This window comes from Streptopelia decaocto (assembly GCF_964273445.1).
Source record: "Streptopelia decaocto genome assembly, chromosome: 3".
Taxonomy (NCBI): Eukaryota; Metazoa; Chordata; class Aves; order Columbiformes; family Columbidae; genus Streptopelia; species Streptopelia decaocto.
The window spans coordinates 49174965-49195570 of record NC_138656.1 but is presented as its reverse complement, the minus strand read 5'-3'; the positions used below and the strand labels follow the sequence as shown (position 1 = coordinate 49195570).

At 38.6% G+C, this 20606-nt stretch overlaps 1 protein-coding gene across 7 annotated transcripts in view; it reads left to right on the top strand.

Moving 5' to 3' along the window:
* Window positions 1-315: 315 nt before the first annotated feature.
* Window positions 316-20606, top strand: part of QKI (QKI, KH domain containing RNA binding) — a 159209-nt gene continuing 138918 nt past the window's right edge. For 6 of the 7 annotated variants that reach the window (XM_082048001.1, XM_082047999.1, XM_082047998.1 and 3 more), the window contains exon 1: window positions 410-1164. In XM_082048001.1, coding sequence (XP_081904127.1) covers window positions 1023-1164 — 142 coding nt within the window. In that variant the 5' untranslated portion in view covers window positions 410-1022. Of the gene's footprint in view, window positions 1165-20606 lie in introns of all 7 variants that reach the window. The other variant, XM_082047997.1, reaches the window with a different exon arrangement.

Here is a 20606-nt window from a genome sequence, read left to right as displayed (position 1 = left end):
GGGGGCAGTGCGCGGGAGTTGCACGGGGCGCTGCGCGCCTGCGCCGCCTGTCCACGCGCAAAAGCTCGGAGAGGGCGTGGCCGGGGGGAGAAAACCCCCTTCGGCCCCGCGGCGCTCCCTTCTCTTCTCTCCAATCCCCTCCCCCCGCCGCCGCCGCCGCAGCCCCGGGCCCCCCGAGCGGCACGGGAGCGCCAGCTGGCTCCGCCAAGCGGCGCTGCCGCCGGCCACCGAGTAACGGCCGCCCCGCCCTTGGCCCCGCCCCCCGGCATGTCCCCACCCCCGCGGGCCCTGCCCCCTCCCCTCCTCCTGCCGCCGCTGCTGCTGCCAGCGCAGCCTGAACTGAAGCGAACTCCGGAGCGAACTGAGGAGAAGTGAGGAGGCGGCGGCGGGGCTGAGACTCACCAGCCACAGGCAGCGGCGGCGGGAGGGCGGGCGGGCGGGAGGCGGAGAGGAGGACACGCCAGGCGCAGCGCGGCGGCAACAACAGCGTCGTCGGCGGCAACAGCGGAGAGACACCGGCGGCGGCTCCTCGGAAGCGGCAGCCGCGCCAGCAGCGCCCGCCCGCCCCGCTCCGCTCGTCCCCTCCCTCCCCCGCCGCGGAGACAGGGGGCAGCGCCGAGAGGAGAAGCCGGGCTCAGCGTGTGTGTGCGCGGGAGGAGGAGGAGGAGGGGGGACACGCCGAAGACTGCGCCGGCCGAGGGCGCACGGAGCAGGGAAGCGGCGGCGGCACCGAGAGGCGGCGGCGGGTCCTTGTGCCCGGGGAGGAGGGCGCAGCCCGCACGGGGGTTTCTGCCGAGTTTCCTCTTTTTTTCGGCCCTTCGGACTCGGCGGCGGGTCTGCGTTTGTCTCCGGATTTGAATCCTCCTCCTCCTCCTCCTTCCTCGGGGAAGCTCCCCTCCCCGCCCCCTCCCCTCCCCCACCGCCTCCCTGCCCGCCCGGATCCAGCCGGGCGCCCCGTGCCGCGGTCGCGTTGCTCGGCGGAGCTGCTGCGGGCGCTCGCCGTCTCTGCGCGGGCTTGGAATATGGTTGGGGAAATGGAAACCAAGGAGAAGCCGAAGCCGAGCCCCGATTACCTGATGCAGCTGATGAACGACAAGAAGCTGATGAGCAGCCTCCCCAACTTCTGCGGGATCTTCAACCACCTCGAGAGGCTGCTGGACGAAGGTAAAGGCGCTCGCTTGGTCGCCCCCTCCCCCGCTCCGCCGCCCTGCCCTGCCTCCCCCCCTCCCCCGGGCCTCCGCGGCGCTCCCGGGATCCCGCTCGGCCCCTCGCCCCAGCCCTGGCCGGGCGGCGGGGGGAGCCCGGGGCCTGTTTCCCTCTCCCCGCTCCTCTCCGCACGCTCTCGGGCCCCGGCTGGAGAGCCGAAAACAAAGGGGAAGTGTGGGCTCTCCCCGCCCTGGCTGCTGCCGTGTGGTGCCGGGGGACTGGTGAGCGAGTGGGAGGGGGAAGAGGCAGCCCCGGCCGCACAGATCCCCGCTCCCTCCTGGGGTTTCTTTTCCCCTAATTTTTTTTTTCTTTTTCCCTTCCCCACACTGTCTCCGAAAACCGGGGGAAGGGTAACCACGGCACGGAAGGGAGGGAGCGAGGAGAGGAGCTCAGGAATGTGCTCTGGGGGAAGGCAGGGAGGAGGGGAAGGCAGGCTGGCGGCACGGCACGGCGGAGCGCGGCGCTCCCCTCCCTCCCGCGGCGGCGGGGAGCGGGGTCCGGTGCGGCGCCCTGCGGGGAGCGCCGGTCGGCCCGGCCGGAGGGCCCCGGGCGGGGTGGGGGGGCGGGTTGGGAGGGTGTTTGGTTTCGAGATTTGGCTGTTCTGGAAGCTGCTTGAACTTGAATGACTAAGGCGGAGGGGGCTGAGCTCTTTCTTCAGCTCCAGCACTACCCCACCCCGAACTGGCCACAAACTAATTATAATTTTCGTATATTGCGAGGCAAGCGAACAAATTCTTCTTTCAGCTCTCCTTACCTTTTAAAGAAACTAACTTGCAAGAGTCTTACGTGTGACTTTTAGTGAAGGGAAAAAAAAAATTACGAAATTGCCTCGTCTACTCCAGCTGCTGCTGCCCCAGCCTTGTACCCCGTTCGCGCTTAGGGGGGCGAGGGGCTGCTCCTGTGGGTTGACCCTCTTCCTTATTTTTTTTTCTTAACTAGCTCCCTTTAAGGTTGAGTGCTTTTACAAATAATCATATTTTGGAAATGAAAAAAATAAAGTATATGCTGGGAACTTCATTTGTCCCATATATCTTCCCACTACAGTAGCAGGCCCATTGTGTTAAAAATAAGGTGATACACATGTTCTTAGTAACTTAAATTCTTTTTATGCTTGGGTTCACAGGTTTGCTTTTCTTGTTAAAAGCATTTCCTTTCTTACCACTGTGAACCTGGGCTTTCTGGAGGGTTAGAGTTTGCTTAATCGTGTTTGGTAGCTTTGTAAAATACGATGAAAGCATAAATTACTTAGGCAGTTTCAACTTTTTGGGATTCTTAGCATGAAATACTGAATTTCGAGATTTAGAGTTAGGATTCTTGTTTGCACATGTATTCCTCCTCATTAAAAGAAGTTTGGGAAGTTGTTGACCTCGGAAGATGAAAGAGCTGGTTATATTTGGTAGAACAACTCCCCGCCCTCTCCCAAGACTGTAAAAATGAGATAGTGACTGTAGTACAATAAATAGCATACCAGGAAAATAATACCTTCTGAAATAAATATTAGAGGAGTAAAAAAAAAAAAAGGCAACATGAAAAACAACACAGTGAAGAATACTGAAAGATGGATCGTGCAAAGCGATATAATGGGATATTCTGTTTTTATTTTCAAGACTCTTGGTGAAATTTGAGTTCATGTTGAAGCTAATATGGATGTGAAAATTAAAACTAGTTAAAACTTATGTTCTGGGTCACCACAGCAAACAACCTCTTCAGAATAGTTAGATTTACAACACACATCAAGAAGAAACTTGACTGAGAGGACTTCTTTTTTAGCACAAATGAGCCTTCCGGAGGTTTGATATCGGATTTTTAAATCGGTGAATCTCTTCGACTTAAAATATTTGGCCAGAGGATGCCTGAAACTTTTTTTTTTTTTTTTTTGGTCTGAGGACAAAAGAAAGAAAGAAAAACATTTCACCACGTGAAAAGGCAAATGAAAATGGAATGTCTGAAATCCTTGCACCTTTTGATATATTTTTAAATAGCGAAAGCTCTGGAAATATGTTTTGTGAAGTATTGGCATTCCAAAATGAGGGCTTTGGAGACTTGCTGAAAGAGTTTAAGGATTCTGTTGGAGGTATTCTTCATGCTCTTCTTTAAAAGAAAAATAAATAAAATAGAATTTGTGTTTCTAAATAGTCTCAGGAAGAAGTCTGCTGTCCCTTTAAGCCTTTCTGCTTTTCCTGTTTACGTTGGCAATTGGGTGGAAGTATTGTGGAGGCAGAAAACTTTTTGGAATGTTGAAAAAATGTTTCATGCAAATCTAGTAAATTGCTTCGAGACTTCAAAATTTGAACACTAAGGGGCGCCAGTTATTTTTTTTTCTGAGACGTGAGTCTGGCCTCTGAACACCATCACTGCCTTGAGCCATGAAAATTAACACATCTATTAGAAGATACCAAAGAATGACAAAGTACTTGTGGATTTGTGCGGGTATCTATGTTCACGTGGACTTACAGATATTGTCTGCTTACATGCAGTATTATTAATATGTAGGTAGAGTAGTCAATAGCAATGAACAGTTGAGAAGTTGGAACAACTGTTGTTCTGTAAAACACCTTTCCTGGTTACCAAAGGGGCACCGTGTTAAATGTCTTGGAGCTATATGCTACACAGACATCCTCCAGAAGGGTTCTCTAGTTTTCTAGAAAGGTCTGCAAGATTTAGAATGCCTACTTAGAAGTGTAATATTTGATAGTTTCATCAGTTGTTTCACGTCACCTTTGAGAATACCAAATATTAGGGGCAGGTGTGTGTATTTATATATATTTATCTCTCTCTAAAAATAAAGTTAGAGTGTTCACATACCCTCTGCCTGCACCCCTCCTGCAGTTTGGTTTGCTTCTTCTGGTTTGTTTTGTGCTTTAGATAGGTGGTGTTTGTGTGGTTGTTTTGTTTTAGTTACTATATGGCCGTTTTCCTGAAGGTTTTGTTTATGCTTGAGAAGAACAATATTACGATCAGTTTTTGTCTTTTAGTTTGTACTAGTTAAATTGAAGAAATAGTCACAACCCTAAGAATTCAAACAAATGAAACATGGGATTGCTTTCTCTCCTGGAATGCTAGGGGTTAGTTTATTTATTTACTTTTACGTGACAGTATTTAAAACCAAAACTCAAATAGGCCTGTGTTGCGATTACTTATAATTGTATGCAACAGACATAGAAATAGACCTGTCGGTTTAGATGAAGAACAGTATGTCTAATCTGGTTGGGTTTCAGAATGTACATTTACTTTTTTGGCCCTTTTCTGTGCTGTGTATGTTATCCAAAACACATTTTCCACTGTCCCAGTGTTCGATATTTGAAAATTGTAGTGCTTAACTTAGTAGATGGTCTCTGCCTTACGGCATTTGGTTTTAAAGATCAGCTTAAATGTGAGAGGTATATGGAGGAAACTTTAAAAAAAACCCAACTAATTTATAATAAAATGTTAAAGTCACAGTTTTGTTTAAGGCACCGATATTTTTGCATATATGTGCTTTCAACTTCTTATGTGTATTACTGTGGATTAACAAGGATGTTTAAAGTGCACATCATAATAACTAGGAAGCTGGATTGTTTTTATCAGACTAGTGCAAACCTGTGGGAAGAGAGGGCTCTTCCTGAATGTGGAATAGGCTGTATTTCCTGTCATTGTTTGCACCATCAAATGTGACCTGATTTTTTTGCATTTCAGCTTCTCAGATACTAACTTTCATGATTCTAACCTAGACTGTTTTTTTCTGACTATTTGTGTATTTTAATGGTGCCTATTGTGGAAGAATGAAGTTGTACCTCTTTTCTTGCACTATATATTTTAAATAAATTGGATATTTTGAACTCTGCAATTGCATTCTTATCTATTGAAATTACTGAGGTAACCATTAGCTGAGATCTGAGTAGTGTAATTTGTATATTTACTCTTTTTTTTTTCTTGAACCTGTAAGTGGTCAGAATGTTGTACTTGATCGGAATGAGCACAGATCAAAACTGTGGTCTGGCCTTTTTTAAAAAGGTATTGATGCAGGCCTTACTGGGAATTCATTTCTCCTCTGTAAACTATACACCAAAAACCTCTGCCTTCCTGTCAAACTTGTCTTGAATGTGGCTTAAAAGTGTGTCTACTTTTAAATATAAATTAAGCCATGCATCTAGCTTTTGGAGATAAATGTAATTTCATGTCTTTCTGACTAGCGGTTATAACAACGCCAACTGTAAAAACGTCTGGGTAGGGATTAAGGAGCATATTTTTTTTATTGGATGTTGCTTTTTCTGTTCACTCTGTTCACTGAGAAAAGTGCATGTGAATTTGCAGAGGTCGGTGCCCAAAACTGAAGTTTTTGTATCAGTCTCAATGTCTTAACCAAAATGTCTGCATGAGTTAGGACTAAAGAGCGGTGCTCTGGTGTTGTAAATAAGTTCTTTCTGAGATGTTTTCTGGTTACTTTTGCACATGACCTTATTGTTTGTGATTATGTAAATGTAGCCTGTGCTTAGTGAGGGTTTTGCTGACTTGTCAGATTTGATGAAGGGGCATTGGCCACATTAGCATGACTATTTTTCAGTTGTATGAGGTCTTGCAATAGAACCTCATTATTTCCTTACAAACCGGGCCTCTTAATGCAAAGTGAAGAGAAGAATTTTCTTCAGGGTGAAGGCCTTATATAGGTTTTTGCCCAGACAGTCCCAGGCTAATTTTTGGATTTGGAGTTTTAACATTAAAATTGTACAAAACAGCATGCAACAAGAGCATCCAGTGTTGTTTGTGTGCTCTTTATCAATAGTGCTCTTTTGATTCTGGTTCTTTAATCAAATGTAAATCTTAAGGTAATGGTCTGAGGCAGTTTTCTGATTTATGATTGTCACATAATAATGAGGCTGTAGAGCTTTTAGAACTTGTGTGTTCAAAAACTTCACAGGAGTTGTTCTGAGGTGTGTTTTTGTTGTTGTAATTCTTTGGCAGCCTCTTATAACATCAAAACAAAAGCTCCGTTGCACTTAGGAAAAGGTTTATTTTTTTTTAAGCTTGGGGAAGACTATTTAAAATCCGCCCCCCCCTCCCCGATCCCAACAGTTCAGATCTTTTTAAAAGAAGTTATTTTTGGAACTGCAACATTCATAGGATTGCAGTCACCTGGTGTGTATCTTAAAAATCTGTGTGGTGTTTTGACTGATAAAAGTTCTAAGTTAGTAAAGCAGTTATTTTAATCTTACGTTTTGAAAGCGGTTTTGTTCACTGTTGTGTACCAATAATTTATTATTAAGATGTCTGTCATCAGAGGGTTTTTTTAAGAGGAACCATAGCAGATGTAGTTCTATACGAGAACTGCTGACATATTTGTCTCTAAATTGTGAGAGACTTTTTTGAATTTTTCATCATTTTTGTTTTGTGTTACTTATTCCTTAAGGTTGGAATTGCATTACATTTTCCTCATCTGAAGTTGTACACAATAGTTTCCAAAGTAACTAGTGTCCTGTAAAAATGTCTTGCTACCAATTAGATTAGGGAGTGGCATGTGATGTTTTCGTAGCGCAGAAAGGAAAAACTGAAGGTGTGTTGGTTAGTAGTAAAGTGAGGGGGAAAAAAACCCCAAACAAATCAGCAACAACTGAGAAATGGTAGATTTTAAGAGAGCACTTAGAATGTCTTATTTATGAAAATGAAATTTACATGCATCAAAAGAGAAAAAAGGTCATGTCAGAGAAAAGTTGCTGGTGTTTGGTGAGCAGTGTACATGTGAAGAGAAGCCTGGACATGAATAGTTACTTTTGTAGATCAGTAGCTTTTTTTGACCAGGTTTCAGTCCTTAAATTAAAACTTTCAGTGAGTACTCTAAACAATGCCAAATCAGGAACAGGATATTACAGTGATTTGAATTCTGTAACTTTGGTAGAAAAGCAAGTACATTTGAATTGCCTTTAATTGCTGTCTGTAACCTTAAAATATTCTTCTTTTTGGAGAATGCATACTGATACAGATATCCTGTTAATTAGATGTATTATTAGAGGCTGATCTAGTGTATAATTTGTGGCTGACTGACAGAATAGGCCTGTGTTCATGTTAATTACCGGACCATCCTGTCAGCTCAGGCTGATTGAAGTACAGCAGGAGTCTGCCATGGAGACTGATGGTTTGTATTCGACTGCTTATATGGAATGTCGGGCGGGAGACGGGGGAGACAAGGAAAGCCGGGAAAGCTGTGAAGCAATGAAATGCACTCACTCACTGACCCTTGTCTTTATTGAAACATAACTTGCAACTTCTTATTTGGGCTCTCTGAATTTTTCTGTATTGATTTTTATCAAAATGCATATTATGAAAATCTTCTGTTGATGTTTTATTGGCATTTAATAAGCCAGTCCTAAGAAAATTAGTAGGAACAGTGAAATTGCCAGTGTTTTTAATCTCATTATGCTTAATGCAATTGGTTAGGTCAGTAGAAGTACCATGGAAGATGTTTGTGGCTTTGTAGCAGGAGGATCTAGGTCTGTGAAGGACACTACAGCTGAGACACATGATGGGTGAGTGTTTATAACCTGAGTTAGATCCCTTTGCTGTGGTGAGACAAGGAGTTGGGTTGCTGAAGGTTAAGCAACATTACATTTTGACTTGAGAATATATCCCATGTTACTTTGTGCAGTGCAGGTAAAGCAGTCTTTGGGTTTCTTTTGGTTGTTTTTCGTGGAAACACTTAATAGAAATGAAGCTAGCTTTTTAATTGCAGAACTTATTTTTTTGAGACAATTTATGCTTGAATGAGCAAAGCAACCATGACAGCTTTAAAGAAATAATATGCATCTTCATTAGCAGAGCTACCCCTCCATGGTGTAGCTGTCGTTTCCATGGGAAAGGTGCCTGTTGCAGGCCAGTTGGGTGTCTCAGAACAACGAGGTGGTACAAATTAAAGTGCTTCTGCTCAGGGACTTGTTACTAAACCTGTGTTGTCTGGGTCCAGTACTAGAAGTTGCATCTTTTTAGATATCTCCACCTGTTTTAGCAGGTGTTAGAGCTCAGAATGAGTGTGGAAACACTAGACAGTTTTTTTTTTTGTGGGTTTGTGTTTTTTTTTGTTGTTTGTTTGTTTGTTTTTTGTTGTTTTTTTATTATCATGGTCTAAAATACTGAGTAAAAATTGAAAACATGTTTTCAATTACTTTTTATTTGAGAATTGATTTTCATACTTGGTGTCAAAATAGTAAATTTTGCTTCTCAGTTCATTGCAGAACATTCTCTTGAAGGGAAACAGCAATAGGTAGCTATTAATGGATTTTCTTTTAGCATTTTTAGTGGTGTATAGTTGATTGAATAGCATGCTGGAAGTAATTTATTTTTTAAATCAGTTTAAAAAAATATTTTTTACTTTTGCAGTTTCACCTGAATACTTGCACTTTACTTCATAGTGTAGTGGAGAAAATTTTTCTGTACATCCAGGACAGGTTGTACCAGAGCAATGCTTTGATACGTTTTAATTTCATTGCATTTCATTCCTGGAAGTGCATGGGCAGGAAGGCCCTCAGGATACCCCCTTTCTAAAGGGAATAAACCAGGAAGCAATTTGTGTGATAACTGGCTGACATCTGAGCTATTAACAGTGGGGAAGTTAACACTTTTAATGGTATATAACCGTATAAATGTTTGTGCTTCTTTAAGACTTGATTTGAAAGGGAAAAAAATTCCCAGCACGACAAACAAGTAACGTTACTTTGCTGGGAAATTATGTTGGTGTAGTTCTGGGGGGTAATGCATCAGAGTGGCTGCTGATGTCAGAGCACAGGCAGGAGGTGATAATACAGTATTTTATACCATTTTCTGGTGGACCAGTTTCTGGTTTAAAAGGTCAGCTGATATTTTGGACTGGTCAGGGGTTTTTTGAGTTTGTTTTGATGTGGTGCTAGCTTTCTTTTTAGATCAGAGCTATGATCAAACTCACCACGTGATCTCAGAGTGCTTGTGTTGGCACAAAGGCTGAGGTGGCTCAATACTGAAGGTACAGAGCAGGGCCTTGGGGAGAGTGCGTTTGCTTAAACATTTACTTTAAGGTCTGAAACCACTAATTGATGTCAACTGATTGTGCATCTACTCCTTTCAAAATTTTAAGGACGTGACTGTTTTCAGACTAGCTGACACTAGATGGAAGTCAGACGTTGCTGAACTCTTTGAGTCCTTCAGCTGTTGAAATAATGAACCGTATTATTTTGTCTAGTTCAGATTAAAGGACTGTTTTAGAAACCTCTGTAACTGTTACTTGGTTGAAACATGCTATCCTAACTGCAGTTTATTTTCTTCATTACTGTCTAGAAGGTGCAATACGCCTGAAATAATAAAAAGTAAGCAGCAGATCCATCTAGCACAAGTATTAATAAAAACTTAATGTTTTGGTTCATATCTTTCAATGGCAACTGAACTAAAACATTCAGTTGATGTTGCTTAATGCTTCCATTTATTTATCAGGCTTTGAAGCTATAGCAAACCAGTTAATATTCTTCTTAATATAGCTTAATCTAATAACCCACAAATAATTATACAAAAAGTTAATGCATAATTTTCCATTTCTAGATGCAGAGCAAGCCAAATCCACTTCTGTTTGCTGTGGAATGTCTTCAGTTTCTTTGCAGGAATGGGGAGGAGAACACAAGGAAAAATTCTACTATATAGAATATAATATGAGCTGGTGCTGTTTTCTTTTAGGGCAGTGTTGTTCATCTGTGTGTAGGGCTTTTAGGTACTTTCAGTTTGTCTCATTTTGAAGGAGCATGAGCTGTACTTCTATGTCAGAAATTTAACATGGGATGTTTTTTAAAAAAGTTGTCAAACTGTTGTCATCTCCCCCCCTCCTTCCTTCAAACCTTCCAGACTAACTTTGCTGAAATACTACATGCACAATCTATTGACAGGCGTGTTCTCTAACAGTTAGTTTGTGTGTTAAAGTTGAAGGTTAAAATGCTGTAATAGGCTCAGCTGTCTTGTTTAAAGTATGATGTTTTTGCTGTGAAGATTGTGCAGTGAAAAAATGGTGCATGTTAGATGATTGTAGAGGCAAGTTGTTGGTAGCTCTTTAATTGCTTAAGTATCGTATCATCTATAAAGATAAGCGTAGTTGGAGAGGCTTATATATAGTCAGTTTACGAGAAAATTACTACTACTTTAAATCACTCGAGGCTTTTATGGAAATCTGATACTGCCTGTGAATCAACCTGAAGCAAGGCTGCTTATACAGATTCTTTTGTTCCCACTTTTCACATAGTTCTGTCAACTTTGTGATCAACCGGTAAATAGACTTGAACAAAATCTAGGCATAGATGATATGGTAGGAATCAGAAACGAATTCTAACCAAGATTCTATCAGGAAGACAGATTATATATGTATTAAAATGTCTTGAGAGGAAGACTGATAGTTTAGTACTTCTCAGGTATAGGATTAGTGGCTGCAGTTGCTTTTAGAAGGGAAATATATTTAGCTGTTGTAATAACATGTTTACAGAGATTTGAGTCTCATATTTTGAAATTTCTTGCAGTGCATTTGTGCTTTGTTGATAAATTTTGTGACAAGACTACCATAATCCTTTGGGAAAAAATCTGGAACAAACATTATCTAAAGATCAAATCTGCCTTGGAAGAAACTTCAAAAAGTACAGATGACTTTCTTGAGAAAAGCTTATTAAGCTTATGGACTTCAAAGAACTTTTTTTAGAGATCTGCAACATTTAAGAAATATACTGATATTTTGAGGAATAGGAGGAGAAAAACTTCCCTATATCAGTTTAATATGGGGTTAATTGAGGTTGAATTCCATATGGATCAAAGTACTTCCAATTTCTAATAATTCTGGTGTAGCTTCTAGGGAAGCAAGGAATTGTGTGGAACCTCTGTCTATAGGTAATGAGGTACCTAAGCCTAGTGCCTATTGATTTAGTAACTGTATTTTAGTCATAACTATTCATGAGGAAGCTTTTTGGTTCCAAATGGGAGGTTTAATGCACACTGAGGGCACTTGGTAGTGCTGGGTTTTAATACTGTTAAGTGTCTTCAGAAAGGTATTCTTGCGTCAGCCTCAGATTAACATAAGATGAATAACAGAGCAATTCATCACCTAGGCAGCTCTGAAGAGTGTCAGCAAGAAAGCTGACGATGATGAATTGGGGAGAAATGGATGCTGCGGTAGATCACCCCTCCAGCTAGCTCGGGAGTATTGAGGGATGGCCGGTGGTATTTAGGTGTATGCTGGGTAATTAAGTGAGGAGGGACTGGGCTCCTTTGCTTGGCTGAGTAGAAAAGAAACATCCCATCTACAATTTAAGATGGTTACTAAATTCAACAGCATAAAATGACAGATGGGCCACTGGTTTGTGCTTTATTGAAAAGATTTGCATCAATCTTTAGGACTGATAAATGTGAGTGAAGTTTTGAAGAGAAATTCCTGAGCTTCCCTTGATATTTGCAATCTCAGCAACCTTTTTGGCAATATGAATTTGGCTAAGTTACCTTTGAAGCAGTTTTAGTTTATTCTGAACTTAATTTTGCCTCAAGTTTTGCACTAACTTGTCTTAGATCTTACAGCTTTTAGTTACTGGTGACTCTCAGGTTTTTTTGTTTGGTGGTGTTGTGTTTTGTTTTTTTTTTTTTTTTTTTTTTTAGGATAAAGAAAGTAGTTGTGAATTTGAGGGGGTTAAGCCAGAAATAAACTTGTCTTTAAGCGGTTTTTGTCATGTGCATAGGTCTTTCTAATCTCATTTAATATGGTTTGTGCTAGAATTGTTTTTGACCACTCATTGTGGTATCAAATTATTGAACACTTGATATGTGGAGAACAGTTTGAAGTAATAACGTTCAAGTTCTTAACTTTGTGGGTGCTATTTGTATGGATTTTTTTCTGTATAGTTACTGTAGGTAACTAAATCTACATGTACAGCCTTTCTCAGCTCTGAGTAGAATTCATTACTGAAATCAGTGTTGAAGACAAGCATTTCGGTATGTCATATAGTAGTCATAACTAGTATAGTATTAATATAATGTCATGTTACGGTATAAATTGCTACACAGATCAAACTACAGTTTTGGTATGTTTTTCTTCTCTGGATTAAGCAGCTTGGCTGCTGAAAGGTTTGAGTGATTGTTAATAACTAAAATGTGTTCCTGAACAATCAGAAGGATGTTACGTTCTCTCTTTATTAAAACTTCTGTTGTGTGCTCTTAGTGTTAAATTTGAGATACAAAGGCAGGATACTAGTAAAGCACTAACACTGAAGGAGCCTTTTCCTAGCCTGGTTAAAGATTAGTAGTTTCTTGTAGTATGTAATATATATAGGTGAACCACAGCTTATGCTGTTATAAACATTTCTCTTTTTCTTTTTTTTTTTTTTTTTAAGATGAAGGAATGAATATTGCGAGCAATGAAACCTGGATGATTTTTAGGCTGTTAAACTAATGAATAAAACAATGCCACAAATATGCAGATACTATGCACCTATCAATGTTGATACCATGAAAAAATTGACAGAAAGGTTACAGTATATTTTAAGACCGTATTGCTATATAAGTAACTATAAAAATTGTGTTACATATTGATCTTGAAACTGTTCATAAAATAATTCTGTGAAAGGAGCAGAAAAATTCGAATACATTTTCTTGAAGTACCTGTATTTTAAACTGAAATGTCTTTCTGCCCAGGAGATGTTTCCAGTTTACAAAAATAATGTAACAATTTAAGTTAGCCTTCAGACATTATAAGATTATACACTATGCTTGATTTGGGAAAGGAGAATAACACTGAGGTACAGAGGTGTCAGTAACTGTTGTGTGGGATCCGAAGTACCATATCATCTGTTTGGCAAAACTTTTTCTTAGGATGAGAGAGATGGAGTAGCTTTATATTGAAGTTAGTGTTTTTACAATCTAATAAAATTTCCTCTGCATGTACTGTCTTTTTCCAGCTTAACCTATGCTGTTTTTCCTTGTGCTTGTCACACTGAGCTGCTCTAACCACTCCTTGTCCTAACCTTTTTTGACATAGCAAAGGATTACAAAGCAGGCATATTTCATTTTGCAGCACCATCAGTGAAACTTTGCAGTCACTTGCACAAAAAGTAACATCAAAGGGATTTTTTGTTCCCTAAACTTAATTCTTAGGAGTTTATATTTTGTTGTTGCATGGAAACAAAATAGTGTTTGAAATGAGACCTCTGAGACCACGTTCTCTGAAGTAGACAGCATCTTTTTTTAGCTTGCAAAGTTAATTGAGCTAAGTGAAAAGCAATACAAGTTAACCAGAATGGTGTTTTTCAATCTGCGATTTCCAGAACTACTGCCTATGAAGAGTTGCTGAAGATAACAAAGAAAGAGGAATAGGCTACGCTGAGCCTTCACCTCTTTTAGGAACTTTTTGTTAGTCTCTAAATGGAAGAGGTTGAAGACCACTGGTTTAAAGGCATTTTCGTTATAGCAATTGTCCTTGTCTGTGGGCCAAAGTAAAATTTTGAAAGATGAAACTTCAAGGAGATCACAAAAACAAATTGCGTTTACCATTATGTAAATGGGAACTTGTTTCACATATCTGCATTTATTCTTTTCTTAGGACTTCCTGCTGTTACATGTTTACTAAACTAGGGAGTATGCTGATGTTGTTTCCAGATGAGATGTAGAGAATCTAATTATATTTATCAGTAGAGTCCAGTTTGGAGCACTGGAAGTCCACAGTATTAACATGTTAATTGCCAAGAATGGTTATGAAAGATGTAACCTACTAAATTCTGTTTGGTATGCTTTTATTATAGAATAATTTCAGTAGTGAAGTGTCTTTAAAGGCATCTGTAGCTTTCAATTTTAATTCTATTAAAATAGCCACACTGTTGTCATTCATGAGCAAGGATATTAAAGGAAGTTCTGAATGGTTAGCTGAAAATATTTCAGGAGATGTTTTCTTTCAGTGTTTCCACATCGCCCTGCTCCACACACTGCTTTCCACGCGCCCCCCCGCCCCAATGGACAGCCCTATGAGCTGATGGCACCTGTTTGGTGTTAGTGATAAATGAACTTGGGAGGAAATATAACAAAATGTAACTTAAAACAGTGTTTAATATGTAGTACTCCAGGTGCATATCCTGCCTGTGCCATTCCTATGCTATTCCTATGCCATTCTTTAAGTCAATCCTGAATATAAGGTCATAATTTTTAAGTTCCTTTATTGTGAATTTAGCAGAAGGATGAAACTAGTGTGATTCTAATCTATATTGTATTAGAAACTTATAAAATTGTGTTTAAAAATTACACATGATTTATAGTTAGCATTCAGTTGAAATATTGAATGCTTAATTTGTATGCTGAGTGGCACTTTTTTGACTTGTTTGTTTGTTCCTAAAAGAGGCTGTTCTTAAATTCCCTGGAATTTCTCAGCTGAAGAGAAAATTGATGATTCTGTAGGTACTCTGTAAAAACTTACATTATCTTCAACATTTTAATTCTATAGGTAGCATCGATCTTGGCTACCAGACCAGTAAAATAAATATTAGTTTTGTTTAATGTTCTCTATCTGTTTCTACCATGCATGTGTATAGATACAGATGCACTCTTTTTTTTCCCCAGCTTTCCCTCCCCCTTTCTTTCTCTTGTAGCAGTGGTACTACTTACTACCTGTTTCTAACAGTAAATGGAAATGGATTACTCAGTTATGGACAAGATTTAATATTATTAGAAAATGTGTTGTTTTTTTTTTTTTTCTGATGTAATTAAAAATTATACATAAGATTGCTCTAGTTGTAAAGCCAAAGGGGAAGTGGGAGAGTCTGCTGTTTTAGACTTCATGTATCTGTCAGTTTTTAATGTGCTTTAATTAACTGAAAAGTTCTCTTTGTGAATGAAGCATGTTTTGTGTAGTTTAGAAATTTACTCATTTTTACTTTTAAGTATTTTTGATAAAAATAAAACTGTCTCATTTTAATAAACATAATGTAAATGTATTTTTATTTTTTGATAGCGAAAATAAAATTCTTCTTATGCTTTAAAATCTATTCTTAAAATACAATATTGACATTTACTTATGGAACATGGTGGATATCATCATGCAAAGTATCATTCAGAATTTTTTTCATACTGATTGTTGCTTGTCTTCTGAAATCTACTGATGGCATGCAGAGCACTTTGCTTTATAATAAACCACACTTCGGTTAATTCTACAGACTTTTACAAAACAGTAATCCTTTTCTCATCGTGGTTTCAGTTAGAAAAGCTCCTATCTCAGCTTTTACTGTAATGGCAAGAGGTAAACACTGATGTGGCATTATCTTATCTAGTTGATAATTTCATCTAATAGTCCCGGAACTTGATGTGCCAATTGTTAAATGCACTCGGCTGTGAAATAATGGGAATTTCAGCTTGCAAATACCAAGCTATTGTTTTCAATAAAGTTGAGTTGAAATCAGCTCTCTGTGCTGCATTGCAGTGGAAACCAATTAATTACAATGTGACAAGATGCCATTTTTTATTGCCAAAATAAAGTTTCTAGTATTATTCTGCAATAGGAACAAATGCTTGGCAGTTCTCTTTGAAATTTTAGTTAATTTTATAGACAAATAGGCTAAAGAACCTTTAGTTGTTTAACTTTCATTTTTAGAGTTCATGTTTTTGAAATGGCTTCTCAGATGATGTCTCTTAATTTACACTGCTGCTAATGCTCTGCAATATGTCTTTTATATTAGTCATTGAGGTATGGATGGTACTTCCATTTTTTTCATGTGACCCATCCAATATGGTGCAAAAATCTCTGCTCTGCAAGATTTAATAATTTCTGACATGTGCCCATGATTTACCTTTTTTTTTTTTTTTTTTTAAACTGCTTCCAGTTAAATATTGGAGATTTATGGTTTAACAGTTTTTTCTTATGTTTTCACAATGCATGTAAGACTTGATCAGAACAACGTAATTATTTCTAGTGTTATTATTTTCACTTATGTGGCCACATAAAGTGAAATGAGTTAGGAAGATATTGCAGGATAATTCAACTGTGGAGTTACAGTTTGCTTGTCTGATAACAAAGTATTTTTGAAAAATGGTGCAAGAGAAAGGCACCTTTTGAAATGCAACATTAGTAGATACAACTGAGTAATACTTACATAATCTAACATGAAATTAAGTCATACTGTGCATGTAGATTGGTTATTTCTAATACAATTTGATTATGTGTCAGTGTGACCAATACAGCTCTTTTACAGGCTAAAATGACACTCTTGTACTTTTTTACTAGAATACTAAGGGCTTCATATTTTTAATTGCTGATTTTATATGATCTTTAATTGTTTCACTCTAATCGGAAGTCTTTAGTTGATGAAGCACAAACCAAAATGAACATAACTCCTGTTCTTAATGAAGATATGACATGTGGCTTTTAGTCAGCTCTTATTCCTGTTGGTAGTTATCACTTTGCTCCTTATTGTTTCCAGTAGTATGCTTTTGGTTTTAAAGAAAAATTTTATTACATCGTACTTAGCTCAAGTAGCATTTATAAAAAGAAGCAAAGTGAAGATAGGGCATTTCTTTTGATTCTTAGCAGAGAAACACATTAAAACATGTCGTGTAGTTTGCTTGAATTGTGTTCGCCCCTATGACTTCCATATCAAGAGAGAGCAAATATTTGTAGTTGGTTTGTTGTGATTTTTTTTTTTTTTTTTTTCCTCTTTCCCTTTTCTGAATACTTTTCAGTCTTGCCCCAAAATTTTAAGGAAAAGTAGATCATGCTGAGGTGGGATAAAACAGTGAAATTTGAAAACAAAGTTGTGGGAAAGGAAACAATAAGAAGAGAAAATGTACGTTTAAAAAAAAAAAAAAAAAAACGAAAAACCCCTAAACTCCTGTAGAGGGTTTACTAAAAAATACAAATATTTCAAGACAATTTCCTGTATTTTAGTAAGGAGTGCAGGGTGTGTGTGAAGGTGTAGTCAATACGAGGACTGATTTTATTCTCAGAAATGTTTTGATTAGCACAAGTAGACAAGTTTAATGTCAATATGTTTGTCTGCAAGCCTTCGACTTCTAGAAACGCTTAATGTAGGCGGTGATGGTGGCTTTTACTGAAAAAGTTGAACTAAAGGTACCACCTGTGAAGAACTCCCTCTGAGGTATACCCGCTGTTAGGGCTTTTTCATGTGAGTGATAGGCCTTTGCATTACATTGGAGACGCTAATGTCTGAATGGATGTGATGGCTGCCTTGGAATGATGCTGCTGTTAGCAGTGAAAAATGTCTTCCTTACAGTTCTTGTGCAGCAGGCCGTGGAGTGCAGCACATTTTTATAATAAAGGTGATGAATTTAATCGCAAACTGGCAGCCAAATGGAAATTGCAGACCTTGATACTGGGAGAAAATTGCCTATAAAGCAACTCCTGAGAGAGCAGGCTTTAAATTTATCCACCCATTTCGACATTGAGGAGAACATAGGAATTGCAGAGTATTTTGCTTGGCCTGTTTAGTCCAGACGGATGATGCTTCAGTCTTCCTTTATTTAAGAACTAGATACAGCATTGCGTTGCCTTTTTTTTTTTCCCTAAATAAAATTGACCTTGCTGCTTAAACTTTACATGGTAGAGGGTTTCATAAAAATCTGTTCCTTTATTAGCTTGTAATTTGCTCCTGTTATAAAGTAGGACCTAATATGCATTATTAATTGAAACTTACCAACTGCTTCATGGATTTTCCCTTATGTCAGATGTAATCCTAATGTGATTTGAGTTCTAAAAAAAAGCATACCCATGTATTTGAAGGCTATTTGCTGCATTACACTGATGTGAAAAGCAATGCCATAAGTGATTTAACTAGTCTTGAAGTCCCACTGGAAGTAGAATACTTTTTCTAATAGTATGTCTTATAATTTCTGATACAGGTGCAGCATTTTTCAACATTGTTGGTACTCATACATTTCAGCAAGTCATCCTCTTAATCTCTAATTTTTGGTGGTGCCAAAAGCTGATGTTCTTCCTATATGATAAGTAGGAACTGAATTTACAAATATGATTCCCATATCTGGTAAGCACTATATTAAAAAAAGAAGACAAAACATTCTTTAGGGAGCTTGCTAAAAGATTGTATGTTTATCACCCGTTCATACAAATAATTGCAAGTAAATTCCTTTAGAAATATCTGATTTCATTAGACACTTAACACACGGCAACACTTTTGGATTGCTCTTTTGGGTGCTTTGGGAAGTGGCCATCATTCAGGCAGAATTAAGAATGAGTAGCATTATATTTTGTCACTGTCTTCAAGGTGAACAGAATAGGAACACTTAATGGCAAAATATTAAGTATGGCATTTGGAACAATCTGGTAAGGATATTATTTCAAGTATTTCATTGGTCCAGTTTCTGCTTTTAAATGAAATCAGAAGCATAGTCTGTACTAGAATGATTCTCTTGGTTATATGATCCCTAAGGTAAAATTCCCAAAGGTAAAATATGGCCTGATCTCTGGGCCAACATGAAGAATCTTTTTACCAAGTGTATAAAACAAGAACTGTAAATTTCTTACTCTCAATTTAACTTTGTTCTGCCCTTTAGCAAATCAAACCTGTGCCTAAAGTATAGATTTGTAGTAAAAGAAGATGAATGGTTGACTAGTTCTTGAATGTATTTTCACCATTTTGGATTATATCTGTTTTTCTATAGAAAATACAGACTAAAATTTCTATGGAATATATTTTCTGTATACGTTTCTGTATTAATTTTTGGTCACAGGAAGAGCATGGCCTAACTTGCTTGTAGAGTAGCATTTATAATCTAGTTTTATGTTATGTTAATATTCTGAGACTGCGGTAGATTCACATGAACACATTAACTGGACTTCTAGGCTTCTTGTAAGAGGGATCAGCTTTTCCTCAGAATTCTTGTTTTACTGCAGGTAGACAAGTTCAGATGCATACGGACATCTAGAGTTAGCTGGTATCCCTTTCACTCCTGTTCCAGTGCTTTTTATTACTTTCTGACTGTGAACATGCAGAGATTCCCATTCAATTAGGAAAGATCAAGTGCACGTTTTGGGTAGAGTTGAAATTGGAGTGTGTATGCTGAGTTAACAGAAAAAGAGATTATGTCCAACCTGCCTACTGCAAAATAACTGCAGGACCTATTTATTTATTTATTTTTATTACTAGAAAACCTTGGAGAGAGATTATGGAAGATGGTTTTGAACTAATTTAGTAGCTTGTTGATTCAAAAAGGAGATTCTTGTTTGAGAAGGTGTCCCTGTTAGTTCTGTTCTGCTAATTCTGGTGTTTGGTGGATTCTTCAGTGATCTGTTTCAGCTCAGTAACCTGGAAGAAAGCTGATCAAGCAAAACAGAGAAAAGGTTTGAATAGTCTTTTGCTCTGTGAGTTGAATTGACTTACTATGCAGAGCTGGTGTGAGAGGTGTTCAGGAACTCTGCAGCTGGAAGTGAGAAGACAGAGATTGATGACATCATTTCTCAGCATTCAAAGGAAGGAGAAGTAGTACAGCAAAACTGACTTTTTGGAGCAATGCTCCTCTGATGGTCCAGATTTCTGATTTCTTCTGGACTTCTGTGTGTAATTTGGGATATACAGTCTCCTTCCTTTAGAGTAGTGAGCTGTCTTGTAGTGTCTAACATTTCATAGCTTTCATAAGTATTGTTGTTTAGCTTCTGTTTTGCTTTGTTGATTGAAAGCTCTGTTTTCAGTTTGTCCCTAGTAAATATGTATCTTGGCATTTGTCATTAATAAAGACTTTTAAATAGGGCATCTAGTCATTCAAAAGTTTAGGAATTAATCTGCATCTGATTGTTGGCCAGAATATGTTAAACTGAGAATTTATGTATTTTGAGAAATCATTATGAAAAACTCAGAAGTCTTTTTTTTTTTTTTTTTGTTGTTCTTAGTATTTCATTGAGATGTTTTTAAAAACAAAAATGCCACCCCTCCAGCCTCCCTTTAAACTTTTTATCTTTCATGTTCTTAACCAGATCTGAAAGTTATATTAGGAGCAGATTATTTCAGAAAGAGAAGATTGTTTAATACTGTTTGCTTAAGTATGAAAGGAACTAAAACATTGACATGAAGTTGTGAACCTGTAAAATTGGATGGGCCTTTTGGTTATTTTCTTGCAAGAATGGAAAATGATGAGAAGGAGACAGGAAACTGAGTTACTTTGCAGTTTTACTGACTGCTGCTACTTTTCTAAGTGGGCAAAATTCAGTTTACTGAAATGCAGAAACAGAGTTAATTTTAGTAAGTTTCTCCAATACAAGTTATGTGATTGACAGTCTCGAAATAATTTGGCAAAATCTCGGTAAATATGAGAAGTAGGTTGCTTAAATACACTGGTCTCCTGATACCAATTTAAAACTTTGATTTAGGATCTCCTCACAGTATTGGAAGTTCTGAAGAGGTGTCCAGATATCTAAATAATTTGCTTTTCTCCTTCATCAT